The following is a 20,911-nucleotide window of genomic DNA, read 5'->3' as shown; positions in this document are numbered from 1 at the left end:
GATAACAAAATACCATTCTCTTAATTTTCATTTCGAAACATACAGGACATTAATAGGAGCTCGATGAGGCGAGCACTCAATAGCTGATTGAGGATATATATATATTGTTTCTCTTCTTTTTCTTCCATTGAATCGTCTCGTCTTAGTATATAGCTAACACTGCTTCCACTAAACAAGCAATCGTTCGTTTATATTCTACCAAAGCACCGCAGAATACTAGGGAACTGATATTGGAATAACGACAAGCTTAGCTTTGTCGCAGCGAAATATAAAAACAGAAAAGTTCAATTGAGCTGATAGTTATTTTGCTGTTAATAGTTCCGATTCTCTGCCCTTCTCAACCTAAAAAAAAGCGAAGAAAATAAAGAAATTATTTAGTTGGATTTTATTCCAATGTACGGAAAATAAATTATAAGATAGTATGTTCCTAAGGATATACACTGCACCTTCTTTATACATAATGGCCAAAACCTGTTGATAAATCAAACTTATTGGTATGGAATAATTTGGCAGATCTACTACTACCGGGTGATGATGACAAAACAAAAGACCTTTTAGCGATGTCACGCAATATCAACAATTTTCGTATTTTCAAATAAACAAAAAAATCACGTGCATAGTTCAATTGATTATGCCAAATCTAGTAAATCTACGAAGGTTCATAAGAATACTTTGCAAACTCATAAACCTACGGGACCCCAAACTTACAAAGAAATGTATGTCAGGTGTATGTCAGGTGGCGCAGTCTAACAGTTCGGCGGTAGCCTGACAGCCAATCAAATGCAAGGTTCTGCAGTATAAGCTTCGGCCCGTTCCTAGCATTAAGTAACTGAAATTGTACTCACATTTTCCAAAAGAAGCAACAACTGATGAGGAGCAGGAACAACGCAATGACGAGGACACCAAGCGCTACAGCGGCTAAGATGATAATCACATCTCTGTCTTCTTCTGCGAAAGGAAATGAATGTGTAAGTGCATGCGTATGGAGGAAGGAAGGAATCAAGAATGGAAGAACAAATGAAAAACTTACTCTCTCTGGAATTAAATTCATTACAAGAGCAAAATAAAAGTAAGAGGGATGGCGATTTGAAACCCTTTTGCAACGATCCATTATATATTTTTTTGTCCATGCCCATCGTTCAAAAACGAATTGCCTTCAGTGCGAAATGGCCGGTGCCTTCCCCTAGATCTCGTGGTTAAGAATTAATTTCTCTCGGCCTTTTTGTTTTCTGTCACATTTCCTGATGTTACGCTTCATGAAAATGAAGTCCCATGTTCCCCAACTAGACTACTGGTCCGAAGATCGATCTGGTGAGCATTGAGTGATGTGAGGGACAATGAATCAAGCGGAGCCAACAACTTTCGTCGAACTTTTAATCAACTGTTTAATCAAGATTGTTTTGATTAGACACCATAATTACCCTTGTTCATGAGGCGCTTACATTAGCATAGGGAAAAATATTTTTAAAAAAAATTAACGTAAGACTAATGTAGTAGGCTTGTACCGACGATAGGCCAAAAGCAAGAGATTATCAAGGTAACAACTTACCTTGATGGTTGCTTGGCAAAAGCTAGCAGACATGTACAACAGAACTGTCACGCATGTTTGAATTATTCTCCTTCAAACGCGTTTGTTTTATACTACTTTCTTCGACAGATTTACGTCTTATTTAGATCTCAAACTGCAAGTCAGAAATGCCATCATGTTTTTTTGTCGTTTCTTTCGGCCGTGCTATTTTAATTCTGGCATAATACAGTCGACTCCCAGAAAAATCTGGAAGTACTATTTTGCTGAGTATTAGTTCCAGTTCAGTGCAAAACTTCAAGGTATTACTTTCTAACGTCATCTAATTTCTAGGCTCCTCAGATTTTTATTAATTCGTAGAAGGAAAGAAGAAAACTGAAAATTGGTCAATATTTACGTCATTTACTTTCAGAGGTGTGTACATAACAAACTTTTGTCCTTCCAGACTTGTGGAAGAGTTCATAGACACTCGTGCTTCGAACGGAGCCGACACAAATTTTATAAAATATTAGCAAAATTTAATATCTGCCACTGAACTACTGGCAGTCAGTCAGTGAGTCAGTCAGTCAATTACTCAGTTAGTCAGTCAGTCAGTCAGTCAGTCAGTCAGTCAGTCAGTTAGTCACTCAGATAGTCAGCCAGTCAGTAAGTTAGAAACCAGAAACTGCAAGGGACCGCATACGATAAACGCTGCCAACGTAAGATCTACAAGAGATCTGATCAGCCAAAAAAAAAAAAATATTAAGACAAACAATAAATTACAAGGCTACTACAAGGATACTACGTGAAAGACGTTTCGAGACACCAACATGAGGCGAGAACCGATAAAGTAGGATCGCAACAGTGGACAGCTGTTTCGTGCTTCTTGGGACTCGTCAGCGCTGTGTAGCGAAGATACGTAACACCAGCCCAAGAGCCAACGCACATAAATTGCAAAATGACTCGTTCACTATATCAAGCCAGTAAGTTAATAGTCGGTTTGGAAGTACAGTGCAAAGCTAAATGAACATGACTTCGCTCATGAAGTGTAGTCAACATCAGTATGAAAAAAAAAAAAGAAAAAACAACATACCGAAGATATCAAAAGTCGAAGGCCGACTTGAACTGAAATATGTAGTTTTCATTTTAGGAGAAAACATGAAACACTAGAATATCGTGACTGTAAACAAACACGATTGAAGTACAACAAATACCATGCGAAAGTTGTCCACTTCGTGCTCGACGCAAAGCATCATCTTACCTGCTTCGGTTTTGGCAGCTACACTGGAAAAGAAGGCTGCAAGAATTAACAGTAACTGAACCGCCAGCCCTGAAATATTCTTCATCTTTTGGACAGCTAAATGTTTTGTTTCTTCCAGCAAACTTTTCGGCGAAGTATGTTATTAGCCACAAAGTGTTTTAGCTATGCATATATTTAAATATTAAGAAGACTGTCTTTTGTTTTTGGCTTTTGTTATCAGCGGAATTCAGTTGCGTCATGTGGCTTTCTTTGACTTACACTTTGCAACTGATTGCAACGTTAACTGAAGTGTTAAACAGCTTTTCTGTTATGAGTCTCGATCGCTGTGGTTTGTGGTTGGGTTCATTATGGTGCAGTTTGATTCTGTAGCAATTGGAATACTCAGTCTCTCTTGAACTGGAACCAAATGCAAAGATGATTTAAATTTAATACTACGAGGGTAATGGAGCGGAAAGTCTGAAGGGGAGCGGTGGAGGCAAAATACAAAATAACAAAATAAAAACGTTTTCGAATTCTACGCATGTATATGCGACGAGCCCCACGCGTAAATGTGAAAAGTTCAGCTTCGCGTGTGACTGAAAAGGAATCTATCTGCCGAGGTTTTCCTATATCTCCTTGTACGTTATACATGTTAAGTTGCTGATGACAGCAACGCGGTACCGTAGTCATAATAAATAAAGCCAGCTCAGGACAACTGGACCTGAGAAGAAATAATACATAAAAATAATACATGCATAAAAAAGAAACAAACACAGCTGACAATGCTTCGCATGGGTTTACAAAACAAACCTACTACACGGCTTAAAAATAACAGAAAGTGCAAGGTGTTTCAACTTCGCAAAAGACGCGGCTCTTGTCTTTAATCTTTAATATCTTTAATAAGTATACTCCTGAAACAGTGGAACTATACTAGGAGTTGAAAATAACATAATAAAAGCACGTAATAAATAATTACAAAATGTATATATACAGTAAAAATTATAAGTTAGTAAAAGATAAAATAAAATAGATTAAGTATAATCTCGTCGAGATAAGTTAGGACGTCTGAATATACATTATACAAAAGATTTAATGGCTGCAAGAGCAATAGTCTTAAAATTGTCGTGGGTTTTTGGCTGTAATTATGCTTTTAAGAAAAACCGGGTTAATCAAGATAAGATGCAGCGTAGCTCAGAAAGAAGAATGATGATTCAAAACATGTATGAAAAAGGTTAATGGCTAAAGATTTTAATCGAACTTACGGTATTACCGATTTTAAGAAAGTGACTGCAATCTTGAAAGGGCACAGTGGATGCCCAAGGGGTGAACCATTTGATTTTCCAGGTTTGATGAGGGGTTTCAAGAAGGTATTCGGTTCTTGTTTGACCAGTCAATAAACTCTTTTTTCCCCGCGCAATATATAGGGATTGAACCCGGGCGGGAGAAGAGAGAGTGCAGCGGAAAAAGTTTAGGGACTGGCACTAGTTCCCAGTTTACCCCTCTACGTTTTGTGACAGCATCCCTCTGTAACCACGCCTTGCCTTCACAAAACATGGCGGCCTGAACAGTTGTTTATCAGTCATCATCATTGTCGAGTCAGTGCAGCGTATGGTCTTACACGAATACCGATGTCAAAGCTCTGTCACCCGCTACGATGATATCTCCTACTGCGCTGAATATGTTTTCGCCTTCTCCCGCCAGCTCGGAAGACATAGGTTCGTCAGCTCTGTTTCCGTCTCTCGATACAGGCCTTTCGACTTCTGGCATGACTTCAGAAGAGGTTGATGAACAAGCTGAAGGAGAAGAAACTGAATAGTAAGTCTGAAGCTTGTTGCACTTGTTTTAGTGAATTTTAAGGACAATAATATCGGTGGATTGACATATTTCGGGACCTGCAGTCAATTCGGTATTGTCCATCGAACGAAATTGAACAGATCCACAATAAAACTTCATTCATTCGAACGTTAGATGGATTGAGCTCCGTAAAACCAAAGAAATTTCGGGCAGTCGATTACTTTATGACGAAGACAATCGAACTGAAGTTGATACACAGAACTGTTATTGTTGACCTCGGCCTTATACTAGTTCCATGCAATTCAGCTCAGACATGTATATGAAGAGTGCTACATTTCGGTACATTTGAATGTACAGTCAGCTCTCGCCTTGCGGAGACCCCGCTATTATGAACACGAGCTACATCTCCGGCCAAAACTACAAAGAAAAATTAAAAAATTAACAGGATAAGGACGTTTCGGGAAAAATTAACGGGATATGTAGATCAGATGAAATGGGATATCGCGTAGGAAAATCGGTAGGAAAGTCATTAATTTTTGCTACTGGAATTAATGGGATACAGGATATTTTGGCCAAAAATTAACCGGATGTGGATACTAAGCCCACCCCCCTTGCTAATGGGGTCTCCTACAGTGTTTATGGAAACTACTCCTGCTACTATGGACTTCGGCTGTGACAGAATGGTGGACACTTCATGTATCCCCAAACTAATATTCTCATTACAACAGACAACTTGGACACATTGATTGATATTACTGTTATTGAACTGCACTTTTGGAATGTTTACTTGTTTGTACACTGTTTTGACCACCATAAAATCCCACATTAAAACCCTGGCCTTATATAACTTTTGGGTGGGCTTATAAACTGGGGGCGGGGGTGGGGATGGGCTTATATCCAGATGGGCATATAAGTGGAATAACAAAAATGTTTCGGAACGACGAGATAAAACATATCGGAGAAACAAATTAAAGCTGACATACCATTACATTTAGGGCTATTACCCTATTACCCTATTATGCTATTAGCCAATAACTTCTGATTAAAAATTTTGATATTTGTAAAACAAACGCAAAAGGAGCACACTTACACATTAGAATTAAGGACGTTTGTGCTAATTGTTTCTGCACAACCTTACTGTGCACGCAAATTCACACGCCATGTCATGCATGAGAGCGTGCACTGAGTAATGAAATAAACAATGATAGGGCAGATGGCCATTGCTACAGCTTTGCTTAGATTTAACGATCTTGGAGGTTTGGTGACCGCTACTTTTCTTTCCAGAAACAGATTTCATTTACAATTATCTCCACATTGTCCAAAAATGAACAAAAAAATAAATGTGGGAAGTTAAAAAAAAAATTCAAGATTTCTGTTCACGGGACATGGTATCCTGCCATCTTGCGGCTACAAGGCGCCTGAAACTATGGTCGCTAAATGCGAACTTGTTCTTTAAGGAACCTCACCAGTTGACTAAATTCACTTAATAGGTCCACTTAAACAATATTTGGCAGAGAACATTTCACTTCAAAGATCTAATGGCAATATTTTTGGGCTTACAGACACTGTGGCATTATTCACTAATGAAGGCTGCCTGATTTTTTCAGATTCAGGGTGTTCTTCTGGGCATGTTCTCTCCAAAACAAAGTCAGTGACCCCCCATTTTTTTGCATTTTTGACATAACTAACTCATCATCTTACAGTGGTAAAAGTCTCAGAAAAAAAATCAGTGTTGGAAAATTTTCGTGCAAACGTCCTTAAACTTACTGTGAATACAATCTTAGAGAAGGGTGCATGTGTTCCATTGAGGGAGGTACATGTAGCTGACACAGTAATGATCGTGATTCTGATATTGAGGTCAGAGATCTACAGTTAGTGTTTTGTTTTGTGCACTGTTGTTTTTCCCCAGTGTTGATGCTGTAGAATCCTCCAAAGTGGAATTAATGGAAAAAACACTTTTGGAAACATCTGAGGTATGGGAGGTGGAATAGATCTTTGAACAGTGTATGGTACAGCTTTATATGGTAACAGGGTAGCAACCAAGAGTAAACATGCATGTTACAAACACATGTAAGTGAGAGATGCTGTGAACTGAAATGGCAGTGATTGACCACATGTTCATGCTAAATTATTTTGAAAGTGGCAAATCGTGTGGTTGTTTTCTGGGAAAAAAGTTGCATGGTGTTCTATTGGGAAAGACACCTTACTCTCTCAAATGTTGGTTTGAATTTACCAGAAAGTTAGTGGTCAGGAGCTCATTTCTTCCAGGAGGGAAAGAAGTACTGATCTTCATTGTCAACAATCAAAAATAAAACTCATTATAGCCATTTAGCAAAGACATATATGTCAAGAATCTGGGATTTGGTTCAAGTATCTTGATGATTGATGAAATGATCGCTAAGATTTATGTCTGTGAAGTGTTTTACATGCACATTATTTGGAGAAATGTCTCAGTCAAATTTATAGAGGTTTGTATTGAAGATGCATTTCAGTGTCCCTCAGAGGTGCACAAGTATGGTGGTGGTAAAGTAACAGAAACAGCTGTTATGTATTTTTGCTATAAAATCGAAACATTATTGCTCTGTGGCTCTGACACATTGAAATTACATATAATTCTTCATCTTATGTAAAGACTGCTCTGTCAGCAAAAATGTGAAAAGATATGTCTTCTCTTGACCTACGGGACAGCCTTGCGCTGTCAAGCAATGCAAAAGCTTGGAAATTCAACTTGCACCATTACAAAATGAACTACCCTGTTGAGCTACAACTTTGTGAAATGTCAAGTTTTTACTTTCAGAGGGACTTAATGTAATTCTGATGAAATGAAAACCTGCAGAGGTTAATTTTTACTTTTTTTTTTTTTTAAATTTATTTTTATTTTGGAATATGACAACGTCACATGAAAACCAGCTGACCAGCATTGGTGTCAGTGATAGCAGGCTAGCTACTAGGCAATTGTCTTTCGAATAACATAGGAAATCTCGCACTTAAAAAGAACAATCTTTGTATGTTTGATTTCAGCAAATTTTACTTCAAAATGGAGGCAAGTTACATGTAAAAGATATTGCAGATGGAATTGTTGAAAGTGGCCTTGTTCCACCAAGGTTAGTTTTACGCATATCAACTTCTGTGAAAACTGCAAACTCTGTGTACCATGTACATGGTTTTCTACCTTACTTACCCTTCGTAGGCTGTAAGATCTTAGACTCATGGTATGGACCATCAACAAACACAGTGTCATCCCTGTTTTCTGGTGGCTGAAGTCTTGATAAGCAGGTGTATTTCTTAGCATAAATCAAAACATTTAATACATGGTATAAATTTGCTGATGATATGGTAGCCATATGAGAATACTACACATGTACAGGTTTTTTGGTTGAAATCATACACATCCCAGTCAGCAGTTTTCTGCTATGCACCACTGACAGTGTAGGTTCATTTTTGGCTTACAAATTTTAGTTTTGCTGTTGTTTATAGGTGATAAATTGCTTGCTTTTACTGGTTACATGTGCATGTAATTTCCTATACAATGTACATGCACATGCATGCAATTAGATAGGATGTGAGGTCGGATGTACAATAATTCTGGATTTTAAAATAATTGTTTATACCAAAATGACTATTAATTAATTAATAGATATCTTCTTTATAAAACTGTTCACATTTAATTATGTGCATGTACATGTATTGTTGTACAGTGTACAGAGAAATTGCCTGCTTTGGACAACTGTTGGTGGAAACTTTTGAGGATTGCTGGTTTGTCAATCTTGACTCATTGTAGAGTGCAAGTAATTTGAAGCTAATTTGCTTGCATCATAGGTCAAAAGCTTTGAATAGTTTGGAATCTATTTTATATCGTGAGGTAAGTGCTAATTAAAATCAGTTGTCGCAATTAAATCAGAACTTCGCTCCTGTCCCAATGAACACATTTGGTGAGACATGTACCTGCCGTTCATAAAGAGCTGCACCCTGTACACTAGTTTACCTGTTATAGCTGAGTATGTTTGACAGGCCCTTGCTATTACAGGTGAACTTACCTGTTGTTGGGGAAGTCAAAAATGATACATAACATACATGTTATTTATTTACTTTTGTCTGTCTGTTGGATAACTGTGAAGCTTTTTGTTTGCTTGTTTTTCTCATGTAGACTTTCCGTGAGGGCTCCAGGTTTAAAAGAATTGATAATCACTTTGGATGGTTTGCCCTGATGGTAAGTGCTTATAAGATGTGCTGTGTGAATAGCATTGAATGTTTATACAATGTACATGTTGTGGTCAATGTGATTAGTTACACCCAGCTAGTTCTCAGGCATGCCATGTAAACTGAAAAACATAGTTTAGACTTTAAAATCTCAACTGGTGGGAGGCAGACCAGTTGGCCATTTGCAGGCTTGACTAAGTTACTGAACTAGGGTCTACCAAGAAACAACTCCAGCTTAGTAGTCAGAGGATGTGAACCCACTGTTATCCAAATTCAAGTCTCACTTGCCCTAACCACTCGACCACGCTGCCTCCTCAAGATGCTTTGTCTATGAGTGTGAGTAATCTTCCAAAAAAATTGCATCTTGCAAAATTTACTAAAAGTCAAATTTCAGGGTCTTACCATTTCAATTATTTACTTTTACATTTCTTTTGCTAAGCGTAAAAAAGTCTCAAGTTCAAAAAGACATACGTTTCATTGCCTCACAAGTCTTGAATTTGCAGGTTCCATTTTTTACCCTTAAGTTACAGTAGAACCCCTCCACCGTCAGGGAAATGAGGAGTGGCCACTTAATAGGGGCTGGCCATTTAATTACAATAGGGTCTGTCAGGAATAAGCGTAAAGCTTAGTAGAAAGATACATGTAATAAATTTTATTCAAAGGGAAACAATGTTTGAAGGCTTGTGACTACTGTCGTACTTAATCAAAGCCTATCAATGTTTTCCTGTTGCATTTGTCACAAAAATACATGATCTTTTAAAAAATCACCTTCACAAATTTTTTTACCATCGGGTTAACTGCTTAGTGAAACTGGAATCACGTACTAAAGAAAATCATAATAAATGCGTGTTTGAATGTTTTTATCGGCTGTCACTTTCTATTTCGGACTCTTATATCTGTTGTTATCTGTCATTGCCTTTTCCAAAACAAAGCTACATGTAAACTATGTGTATTAAATTGTGGGTGGCCATTAATAGGGGTAGGGACAATATGCAAAGCCGATGACAAATATGCAAGCCCCTTCCTAGAATTTTTATTTAGCCTGTTATTTGCATAAAATGTCTGGCTACAACATACAGCAACTTTGCGAAGACGCTGTAAACATTTACAATGGAGATCTCATGAATCTTGGTCCTGCAGGAAGTTGATGTTGAAGATGACGATGATGATGATGACTCCGTGGATAACGAGACAACAGAGGGAGATGATCAGGTATAATTTAGTTTTGGAAATAATTTTAGATGAAATTTGCCTTCTTCTGAACTGTTTCTGTTACTAATTTATTTATATATCCACGTGTGGTTCTAAAATGTACTTGCAAATAAAGTGTTTTAAGCTGTGAATCACCCAGAATGACAATAACAATTTATTAGAAAATACCCTAAGTAAAATGATATAATGATTTATAGTAATAATAATGATAATGATAATGATAATGACAATGACAATGACAATGATAATGGTATTGATGATAATAATAATTTAATAACTTCTAGAGCGCTATTTACATTTACTGATCAATAGTACTTTACAACTTAAAATACTACTGACAATAAAATTCAAATTTCTAAAACTAATCTCATGTATATCAAGAATATTTATTGGTTTAAAATTGTGTTTTGAACTGTAAAGTTCTTGATAGAAACACAGTAACAAGTTGTTTTTTTTTTCCTCACGGAATTTTCTAAAAAAAGTAGAAAACATGTTTCTCCATGTTTCTAACAAGTTGTAGAAGTTTGGGAGAACTCAAAAAGGCTGTGGAGACACTCTCCTATTAATTGCCTCATGTTCCAGGGCTCGACACTAACTTTTCAACTTACTAGCCTAGTGGCTGGTGACAACTTACATGTTACCAGCCAAAAAATAAATTTACTAGCCAAGCGTTGATGTTGGCTAGGTCCAAAAACACCAGAATTACTATCAAGACTTGAAAGCACAATGCAAGTGACTCTCTTTAATACATTATTGTTGGTAATTACATTGTACTTAAACCAGTTCCAATAAAACAACAAAGTATGTTATACAGTTAACAATAAAGATTAGCGAAAAAACTGAGCAACGACGTTTCGGTGTCATCCTGGCACCATTTTCAAGTTAAAAAATATTTGTGCGAAAAGTAAACTAATTTATACCAATGGTAGAGGTGTGAAATTGAATAAATTAAGATTAAGATAGCTGTTCAATGTTCATGTTCATTCCAATGAGGTGTCAAACACTGGTAATGAGTTCAGTGTCTGTTCAAAGCCTAAACAAATACTTTTGCACGAATGAAGTCTGACTGTGTGTTAAGGCTTGGTTTCTTCTTGCGAATCCACAACATTTCGTGGATCAAGCAATCGAACTTTCCCTGACATTTCTTTAGGATCTTAAAGTTGTTAGTCAGGTCACCAACTGTATCAACTCGGTGTTCAATTTAATCTTATAAAAAAGTATGTTATATTTATAAAACAATGTAAAAAATGAAAAAAAAGTGCTTTAGCATTTTGGCGGTGGACGTTTTAGACTTGCACCTTCTTCCTGAGTGGGTCATTTCTTTCAGAACTCTCGTTTTTTGACTTTTTCTTTTTTATTGTGGTAAAAAACCCTCTTATATCCATTATGGAATTTTAAGAAAAACAAAACAATGCAATTTTGCGTCTGAAACCTCTTGACCAGTTAACATATAGTCAGCCCACCTTGTGTCACGCTTGACCAGGGCATGAAATTGCGACTCACTAGTTGCCAATGCGACCAAAAATTGAGCACTGGCGACTAAATTTTCAGAACTGGTCACCAGCTGGCGACTCGCATTTTGTCCGATAATTAAAAAAAACCACGACACAATTTTTGTTTTTAAATCTTTATAGTAGGAAATCAATCGGATATGGTAGCTAGTATACAACTCACCTTTCCGTCCTCAGTAAAATAATGTCTGAATATTGCAAGATAATCGAAAAAATTGAATGTATTTCGACATGTCGATACTGTGTTCATGGCGCACCATATTGTTCAGCGGCTTCTTCCGAAACTGGAAAGGTACTTCATGTATGATACCTTATAATGTACCATTATATACACCTCAGGACTAGAGACATGTCACCTGAGAACAACGGCAGCTTTATAACTAAGTGCTACTCGTGTTGTTTCTAATTGTTTTTGCTCTTCAATTGTCACTTTTCTTACATGTAAAGTAACGTATAAAATCGTGTTCTTGTGTAAGTTATATATATAATAATTTGGCGACCAAAATATTTACGATCTGGCGACCAAAATTTTTCCATTAGTTGCCAGCTGGCTCCCAAACGAAAAAGTTAATTTTGAGCCCTGTTGACTGGTAACATAAAACACTAGGGTGAACCAATTTATTATATATGTAATAACATGTTCAGTTTTCATACCCTTTCAAGTACCACACAGCGAAAAGTAAATATGATACGTCCGAAATGAAATTCTGACCTTGTTTCAGAGTGAAGTGTTTGTGTTTGACTTCCTTGGGGAAGACAGAAACTAGTTCGGCCAATTTCATAGCCAAAGTGGCTAGTGGAAGTCAAAAACGTACTAGCCAAAACTAAATTTCTACTAGTCTGTGGCTAGTTGGCTACTGCTAATGTCAAGCCCTGTGTTCCCACAACATTTCTTGTCTTCAGTGTTTCTAAAACTTGATAGAAACATGGTACATGTTTTCTGTTTCATAATTTTTAACATCTAGAAGTACATGCACTGTTGGTGTTTGTACATTCATATATAAATGTACTTAAAATCCTTTTGTAGTCTGTTAGAACCACTGCATCAAAACATCCCATTGACTACAAAAGGAAGTACCTTGGAATAAAGAGGATGGTCAAACAACTGGTGTTTGTATGTATTTAACTTATTATTTTTACTTCATAGCAATTTTTTTTGTTTTTGTAGTCTAATAATGGCATAGTATAGCCACTTTAGGAATAAATTGTTGAAAAATCTTGTAACTTTCATCGCGTGCATGTATATGTTGACACTGGAAATGACACATGACAGACCTGTGCCAGGACCATGCATAGTCTAACAGATAGACTTAGTGCTAGCAATTTTGCGTGATGGTGGCAACTGCTACTCCATTAGGGCATACTGTTCCACGTTGTTTTGCTTTGTTCTGAGAAGTTTTTGTACGGAAGAGAACGCGTGGAAGTTTTTTTAAGGCCCCACCCAGCCCAATGCAATGCAGCGCAGTGCAGCATAGTGGCAGCGACAGTGCAGCTGTCATTTTGTCTCTTTTCCAGTGCAGAAACAGAACTAGTTAACTTGCAACTTTGCCTATCAAGGGACATTTTCACTTGATTGAAAACTGCCAGACAGCTTGTGACATAGGCATTTTTTTCTTGCTCTTTTTTGCAGGAAAATGGTGCACTGAGTGATGAAGTATTACGAACTGAGGCAAAGCTTCAGAGAGCAAAAGTGGAGAGGAAGTAAAAGCTTCAGTTTTGTGTTATATTAATTGAATTTATTATTAGATAAATATGATAAATATTATGATGATTGGAATTGTGTCAAACCATTGAACTTTTAGTCTAAAATAGAGTATGAACTCTGTATTACATGTTAGTCATTCTCTACAAGGGCTTTTCAAATTTGTTGTACAAAACTTGCTAACATGACACACTTTTTGTATGTGGTACAATTTTTATGACTGTCTTACAAAATACACTAAACAACTTAACACCATCAAAAGATCACTAATTAAAATGCTTAGACCTGCAGTTTATGTTATTTGGATTTTTGGTAAGCTATAATTACTCTGATAATACATTCAGACCTCATAAATCAGGATTGTCTTTGTAATCTTCCTTGTTACCATGCAAGGTTCATTCTCAAGAGACTGTTCCAGTACCAAGCTGCTGCCAAAGCTGGGGTCTTCCAAGCAAATCCCTATGGCCCCTTCCCACCTGACATACTGCCGCCTGTCATGCTCCCCCCATTTGTAATGGACAAGACCAAGGCACCAAAGGTCAAGGCTAAGAGAGCAGCGGCAAAACCAAGGGCTGAGAAGGAGCCAAAGTCTTCGACAGCAGCAGCAACAGCTGCAGCGGCAAAAGCTCAGAAGGCTGCAGCAGATGGCGCAGGTTTGTATCGATGTGTTAAAGTGATTTTACATGTATGTGTCTGGGAGAGAGGTGATGGGAGGCTGGCTGGAGTAGAATGAGGGGCATAACAAAAAAGGCTGAAACATCCAAAAACAAGGAATACTAGATGTCCAAGACGGAAGAGAGAAGATCAAACTGGAATGAATGTCAATAGGGCGTTTTCTTTATTTCAATTTTTGGTTGTCAGTTTCCTTGCATTTGTTTGATTCTGCAGTATCTCGAAACTTGTTTTTCAGCTGTGTGGTTTCGATTTTTAAAATGGAAACCTTAAGGTTTTCACGACCAGTAAATAAAATAAATAATTAACAATTATTCATCGAAGTGGATATTTACCTCGCCGCTTCGCTGTTCAGTGAATATCCTCCACTTTCACCGACACTGAGGTGAATAATTGCTTTAGTATATACCACACAAGCTAAATAACTAGCGGACCAAAGAGTAACTTTATTTGTGACAATATACCGACAAATGGTCAAACAAAAAAATTCGCGCGCCGTGCAATGCTTGGAGGTGAATAGTACTTGGCCAATCACCTCCGAGCTAGCCAATCAGCGTGCGCGGAAAGTACTATTCACTTGTGTGGTATATACTAAATTACAATATTTAGAGAGGAAACCACATCAGCTGTGGCCGGTTTTCATGCAGGTCCTCTATCCTGGTCGAATTAGAATTTGGAGTGTTGGTTTTTGAGGTGGGAGGAAAACCGGAAAACCTGGAGCAAAACCTTTAGAGCAAGGCGAGAACCAACAACAAACCCAACCCACATATGGCACCAGCTCAGAATTGAACCTGGGCCACATTAGTGATAGGCCACCACTCTCACCACTGCGCCATACCGGCTCCCCTGCAGCTGTGATTTAACAGTGAGGGGTTTGCATGCAATTTTATATTACATACATACAGTTGAACCCCACTATCTTGAACTTACAAGTACAAGGGAAACGTAAAATAACATAAGATGGCAGAAGATCGAGACAGCCATGCAGTAAATGATTGAAAAAAGGAAAAAGTGAATCCAAGGGAAAATGATTTGAGTTCAAGATGCGGAGAATTTAAGGTTACCTAGTTTTGAGATAACAAGGTCGAGCGGTGTTGTTCTAATATGGGAATATCTTTTGCCGTGATTGTGACAGCCTTGGTCTCTTTTCAAGTGTATAATGCAAACAAGTAATGACATTCACTTTTTTGCTATTAACAGCCAAAGAAGGGGCAAAAGAGAAAGAGAAACCTGCAAAACAAGAAAAGAAGAAGCCCGCAAAACCAAAGAAACCAAAAGCACAATCTGAAAACTCTACACCTGTCGCTGCTGCTACTGCAGCCGCGGCAGCACCGAAAGGTGAGTATGTCTTATTCCTTAGGCAAGTAGAGATCAGCTGATCAACTACCTCTTGAATTACTGTAGTTACAATGATATTATGTTCAGAATAAACATGTTTCAATTTTTTGTCGTGAAATTCATCGCCTGGCGTGAACACCATCCGTAGTAAAACGTGTTTCACCTCAGCATTAGAGAGGTTTTAAACTGAGTGTCGTAATACCGAAGCAAACCAGATACTTACATGTACCAATTAGACTATACTCAGCCAATCTCAAACCATAGTAAACCCAAACCCAAAACCAAAACCGAAGTAATTGCCTGATTACTTTCTACACTTAATTAAAACCACTCTAATGCACAGTAGTAGGTGTTTTTGTCAGTTATGCTCCTGAGGTTCCTTAGTTTCATTCAAAACACAAGCATGGTCTTTATGTTCTATCGTATCTATTAACTATGGTTCTGTGTAACATATTTGCTGTTACTGCAGCTGCTGTCGCAGGGGCTAATCAAGGAACTCCTCCAGTGAAACCCAAGAGAAAGAAGCCAGGCACAGCCATCAAGAGGAAAGTGCAGCCCATCACAGTGGATGCTAAAGGTAACAAAGCTAAACAAAAATAGATTATGTGTTCTCTATGCTGTACTTACTTGTAGTAATCGTCGTTTAACACAAACGTTCTAGAAATAGTATGCCTACTTGGTGAGAGGAGAAGATCGAATAGAGTCTGAATATAAATCTACGAGTGTCCTTGTCAAGATCGCTGGTTAGATTCCAGCAACCAAACAAGTAGGATCTTACTCTAACCTTGAAACTATTGAACGTCACTTGATTCATAGTAGCATCTTGTGTAAAAACGTTGTCAACAGATAATTAGAAGCTTTTAGGCCGTATAGGTTTTTTGGACTTAAAATGATAAACAGCTACCGTTGAAAATGCTTCCTTTCTGTGCTTTTCTTCTCACCCAGGTAAACCCATATTTCCTATTGTCCTGGGAGGTCTTACAGTCCACAGTCTTGGTGAGGTAAGTGAACTTGGAGCGAGAGTGTGATCTCTTGCTCTGTTGTTATGAAGAGTCTGTTTTATTAATATTTGTCAAAACTCCAAGACATGAATGATGATCGCAGTTATGTACACAACTTACTGAATCAGTTCTTAAAATAAAACCTGAAGAAAGTTCAATCTTGAACGGAATGCGAACCCATGACCTCTTTGACACTGATGCAGTGCTCTACCAATTGAGCTATCAAGCCAACTAGGAGCTGTTTGAGTTATGTAGATGGTGGAAGTGCAAGTGAATATATGTATTAAAGATACTTGCACTGACTGGGTGCAAAGAAAACAAAATTTCGGACTTGCTATTCTGCCAAGGTCACACTATTATTTTAATACTAGCCCAAAAGCGATTCGAGGACCCCTATCTCACCCCACCGCCCTCCCCCAAGAGAAAAAAAAAATCTGTTACAGTACTTCTGTAACAGAATCCACTAGCCCGAGGCTATCGGACACGGCTTCTTTGCACACTAATTGACTGCTATAGTTGGTTTACAGATTGTTCACGACAGACCTGGTTTCCACTCGGAGCGTTACATTTGGCCTGTTGGTTATTGCAGCTCCAGGACTTACCCCAGCATGAGGAATCCAGAGATGAAGTGTATTTATACCTGCAAGATTCTAGACGGAGGGTTTGGACCTCAGGTGCTCAGGATTTTGAGTCTTGTTCTACCTGTAATAGCTTAAAGGAGCTCAGTCACGGTTTGCGCATATTGAAAAGTTTAGCCTCAATTTTTCAAATTCGTCGTTTGTAATCCGTGTCAATCTTCTCCATCCTTAGCCATCCTTGTTCCTTTATAGTTTATCATTATCTCTTTGGTGTTTTTCTATCTTATTAAACTGTTATTTTCAGGTTCCCCACCATTTAAAGGTAATTTTGTATGTGGCCAAAATAACTCAAAATACCGTGACTGAGCCCCTTTAAGATTGCACTTATGACTTGAAACCATGTTTGAACTTGAACACATGCGCGGAATCAAACCCGAACCAAGATTTTCTGGTTCTGTTTTGTTGATTTTGTCCAGAGCGTTGGCCCTTTGGTCACTGCCGGCCGAAAGCGCCCTGGTTCTGACGAGAACAAAACCGCCCGTAAAGCTGCTTGCTTGCATAATCTCGATACTACTTTTGACTGTAATCCATTCTGTGTGATTCTAGTTTGAGATGTGCCCTGAAGACGACCCAGATCATCCAATCGTTGCATCCTCTGCCACTGCTTGTCACTGCGTGGTCCTCAAGGCGGTCAATAAGGCCAGGTAAATATCGCGCTTGTCACCTGTGGTCACCTTATGTCGTTGTTTTAACTTACCCGTGTGACATTTGTTCTCCTTACAGAGGTAGGGATGCTTCCAATACTGGTTCGGGTCCAGAGTTTTTCGGTTTCTCTCATCCAACCATTCAGTACTTGATTCAAAGCTTACCCGGGGCACGAAAATGTACCAAATACCAGTGGGTCAAGTTTGAATTGCCTAAACCACAAAACAAACCAGGTAAGAAAGTGTTTTTTGTACATGCGAAAAGAATTGTTTTACTGCAAAATGGTGCTATTGTGCTGGCAAAATGGTTCTATAATGCAAGCATTAGTCTCGATACTCCAACCATACTTATCTGCTCAAAGTTATGCCGGCATAACGTGTCAAGCTCTACTTGGGACGGGCTTCATATTTCTTTTCTTAGTATAGGGTATAGTATAACAATAGGGTTTCTCAAGGTCATAAAACCTTGTTGTTTATTCCGAGTCATTATGTTCAATATTTTATGTTTAGCTGAGAAAACAGACATGATTCACTTGTCTAATCATGTTACTTAAGCAATGGGGTAGCGCTTATTGAAAAAACGACACTCGAGGAGGGAGACGTATCAACGAGGGGTAGGGGGTACTGAATAGGATTATTACATATCACACGGGTGGAGAGAGGCACTGTGATGACAATAGATGCCATCGACTATTAACTGGGAAATCTTGTCTGAACCTGTACACCACTGGTATACGGGCAAACTTTAACTAACGCTTCACCTAAGTCTTGCTTCTATATCATACAATCTTTTATTTGTCGCAAACGCACTTTTTAATTTGAATTGTACTGTTTCATCTTAAGGTAAATCAACGACTACAGACCCATCGGGTGTCGCTCAGGGGATCCCCGCCGCTGTTGATGAGGATTCTATTGCTAGCTTGGAGGAAGAAGAAGAACACTTGCCACCAGCGATGCCGACACCTACTCCGACGCCGACGTTTCATCCCTCGGCTCCGATGGATCACGATGAAGAAATGTTTAAAGGTAACTGAAGTCTTAAAATAATCACAATAGGAAACTATTGAGCTTCAGCCAAATTAGGGATTTAAAACCGTGTTATTTTGCCCTGAGGGGAGAGAGAGCTGTTAAGCCAACAGGAGGGTGCTGTTTAGTAGGGAAGGAACGAGAGGCGGAGATAATTATTTCTCTCGACACTTCAAACGTGTTCTAACAAACCAGAGCGAACTTAGCCCCTTTTTTCGTGGCTGTCACTGCCAACATGTTTTCCTGCACTTACCGCCTGTCACATAGTTTCCCGCGCTTTCCGCGGTTTCATGTTTTCCCGCACTTACCGTCGGCTACGTATTTTCCCGCGCTTTTTGCTCGTCACACGTTTTTCCCACTCTTTTCATAGATTGCATGCTATCCCGCGCTTACCTTTTCCGCGCTTTAGGCCGAATCAAGAGACCATGATTTCTCTTGGCCGAAAACACGTTTTCCCGCTTTTTTCATAGGTTTCATGTCTCGATTTTCCGTGAATCCTAAAAAAAAACCCTTCTAACTACGCGAGAAGCCACGGTCACGATTTGTTACTTGATCTTTGCCAGATACAGACATGGGACCGCTGACTCTAGCATCTACCTTCACTCCTATGTCGTCTCCAGGCCTCTGCAGTCCTAGTCCCGACACACAGCTTGATGGGTTAGAACACGATAACGAAATGGATACCGGTAAGTGTATAAGTTAGCTTCTTAAAAACTTTTATTGGCCGATAGGAAAGAATTAAGGCTTAAAAGCCAAGTTCTCCGTTGGAGTACTATAGCAAATAGGTCAAAAATGGTCAGGAGAATATCGGTGTTGACCTCGCTAGTGGTTAATCCCTTCTGTATGCACGCAGGAATGAATCCGCTGATGTCACCCACGCAATCTGCCTTCCCGACATCGCTTTCGGGCATACCACTGTCTCCGACTGCCGCTGGACAAAGTTCGTTCGTATTGCCGCCCACTTCGCCACTATTCGGGAACAGCTCGGGTTTTCCGGGAACGGGGATTCCGGACTCGCCTCCAAAATAAAATCGCATGCGATGCATTTGTAAAGGAACTTCACTGGCGTTCTTGGGATCTTGTTTGGACATCCTCTGGTATGTGCTAGTCGCCGTTTGTTGCGTCTTAATCTTTACTGAAGACGTCTTATTGTAGTGGAACAATATGGACTAGCATTGCGAATGTCTACGGTTAGCACTCAGGTTATAAGGGGTAGGCAGGGAAGCCAGGACCCCCCGTGATTTGCCGTGGAATGGAGGTTCAACGAAACCGCGACTCTTGTCGTTTAAACTATGATGGCGGGAGACTTTCGACCTGGGAACCGAAAGCTGAAAATTATTGGAGCAAAATAGTGAAACAGAAACTTTGTTTTGGTCAGGATTCAGGGAGAAATTGGCAATCAATGACATGGTCGCTTCGTGACGTGTTCGTCGCTGGTTTAAACTGAAACGAACAGTTTTAAAGCAACTAGGTTATGTTGAAGTCATTCAGCAACAGACACAGCTTGCGTTCCTTGCAACTTTTGAGCGTTTTATGGTCGATGGACGTTAAGCTAACAGAAAAAAGCAATTTCAGATACCGGACAAATGTTTCATCTCGGTGTAGCTAAAACCTAGTGTTCTTTTCCACGTAAGAATGTGCAAGATGAATACAAGATGCAAAGTATATTTGATATGTCTAAAATTTGAAACAGACAAGCAAAACATAGTACACATGCGTATCTTTTGGTCTGACTGAAAGAACATACACGAACTCTGGTAAAGTTCAACTTGTTAATTCTGGAATTACTTGTTGACAGTATGAAATCGGTTATTAAAACATTTTATGTACGTCCTCATGAAACGTCTTCTTGCTGCCAAAAAAACTGGCTTATAAAGAACACCAGGAATGAATCGTTACTATTCGTCGTGAAATTGCTTCAAGTGCCCAATTTGTTGTTTGGGTTTTCTTTTTGTATTTGTTAAAATCTTGATTGGCAGATTTAGACTGGGGACGTTTTGTGTAGGCATACACCACCAACTAATCAAGCTTAGCCTATTGGGCAGCCGTCTTTGATGTGAATGGCGAGGGAAGACTGGGTGGAAACTCTCAATTCTTGCCCTCTCCTCCCTGCTTTTCTTACCATTCCCACTCTACCACAATCGAAATCAAAATTGGCATCTTTTAGTTGACTGTTTGCAAATTTCTTTACTACCGACTGAAATGTTGATCAGACTGTTCTGACTGTAAGGTAAAGTTAAATCCACATACTAGCCAAGTATCCCACCAGGCTGGAGCCTACCTCGGATACTGTAGCATGAAGCGACTACGAGTGTTTCTACTCCCCCCTGGAGGGGTTGCTAGTCCATCGCAGGGTTACCCCCAAGCATTAAGTTATACACCTGGGTATAGAGAGGCACTGTGAGAGTAATATGTCTTGCCTAGGAATA

At 38.9% G+C, this 20,911-nt stretch overlaps 1 protein-coding gene and 1 long non-coding RNA gene across 2 annotated transcripts; one reads left to right on the top strand and one right to left on the bottom strand.

Annotated features, from left to right (window-relative positions):
- Positions 1-2: 2 nt before the first annotated feature.
- LOC110057224 (uncharacterized) lies at positions 3-2,932 on the bottom strand. Its single transcript, XR_002297514.2, has 3 exons — positions 2,766-2,932; positions 846-948; positions 3-342 (listed from the first exon to the last, which is right to left on the bottom strand). It is a non-coding gene; the product is annotated as an uncharacterized LOC110057224 (long non-coding RNA).
- A 1,316-nt stretch (positions 2,933-4,248) lies between these two features.
- Positions 4,249-20,324, top strand: LOC110057278 (transforming growth factor beta regulator 1-like). Its single transcript, XM_089294986.1, has 18 exons — positions 4,249-4,559; positions 6,448-6,511; positions 7,560-7,642; positions 8,358-8,400; positions 8,686-8,748; positions 9,879-9,950; positions 12,489-12,575; positions 13,092-13,162; positions 13,557-13,816; positions 15,036-15,173; positions 15,643-15,750; positions 16,119-16,174; positions 16,702-16,848; positions 17,359-17,456; positions 17,536-17,690; positions 18,300-18,482; positions 19,046-19,168; positions 19,336-20,324. Exons 1-18 carry the CDS (start codon positions 4,399-4,401, stop codon positions 19,509-19,511), a joined length of 2,088 nt encoding a protein of 695 aa, XP_089151112.1. The 5' UTR covers positions 4,249-4,398; the 3' UTR covers positions 19,512-20,324.
- Positions 20,325-20,911: the final 587 nt, after the last annotated feature.

The sequence above is a fragment of the Orbicella faveolata genome, unplaced genomic scaffold (assembly GCF_042242905.1).
Source record: "Orbicella faveolata isolate gen_17 unplaced genomic scaffold, um_ofav_v1 contig_25, whole genome shotgun sequence".
NCBI lineage: Eukaryota > Metazoa > Cnidaria > Anthozoa > Scleractinia > Merulinidae > Orbicella > Orbicella faveolata.
This window is presented reverse-complemented; position numbering and strand designations above follow the sequence as displayed.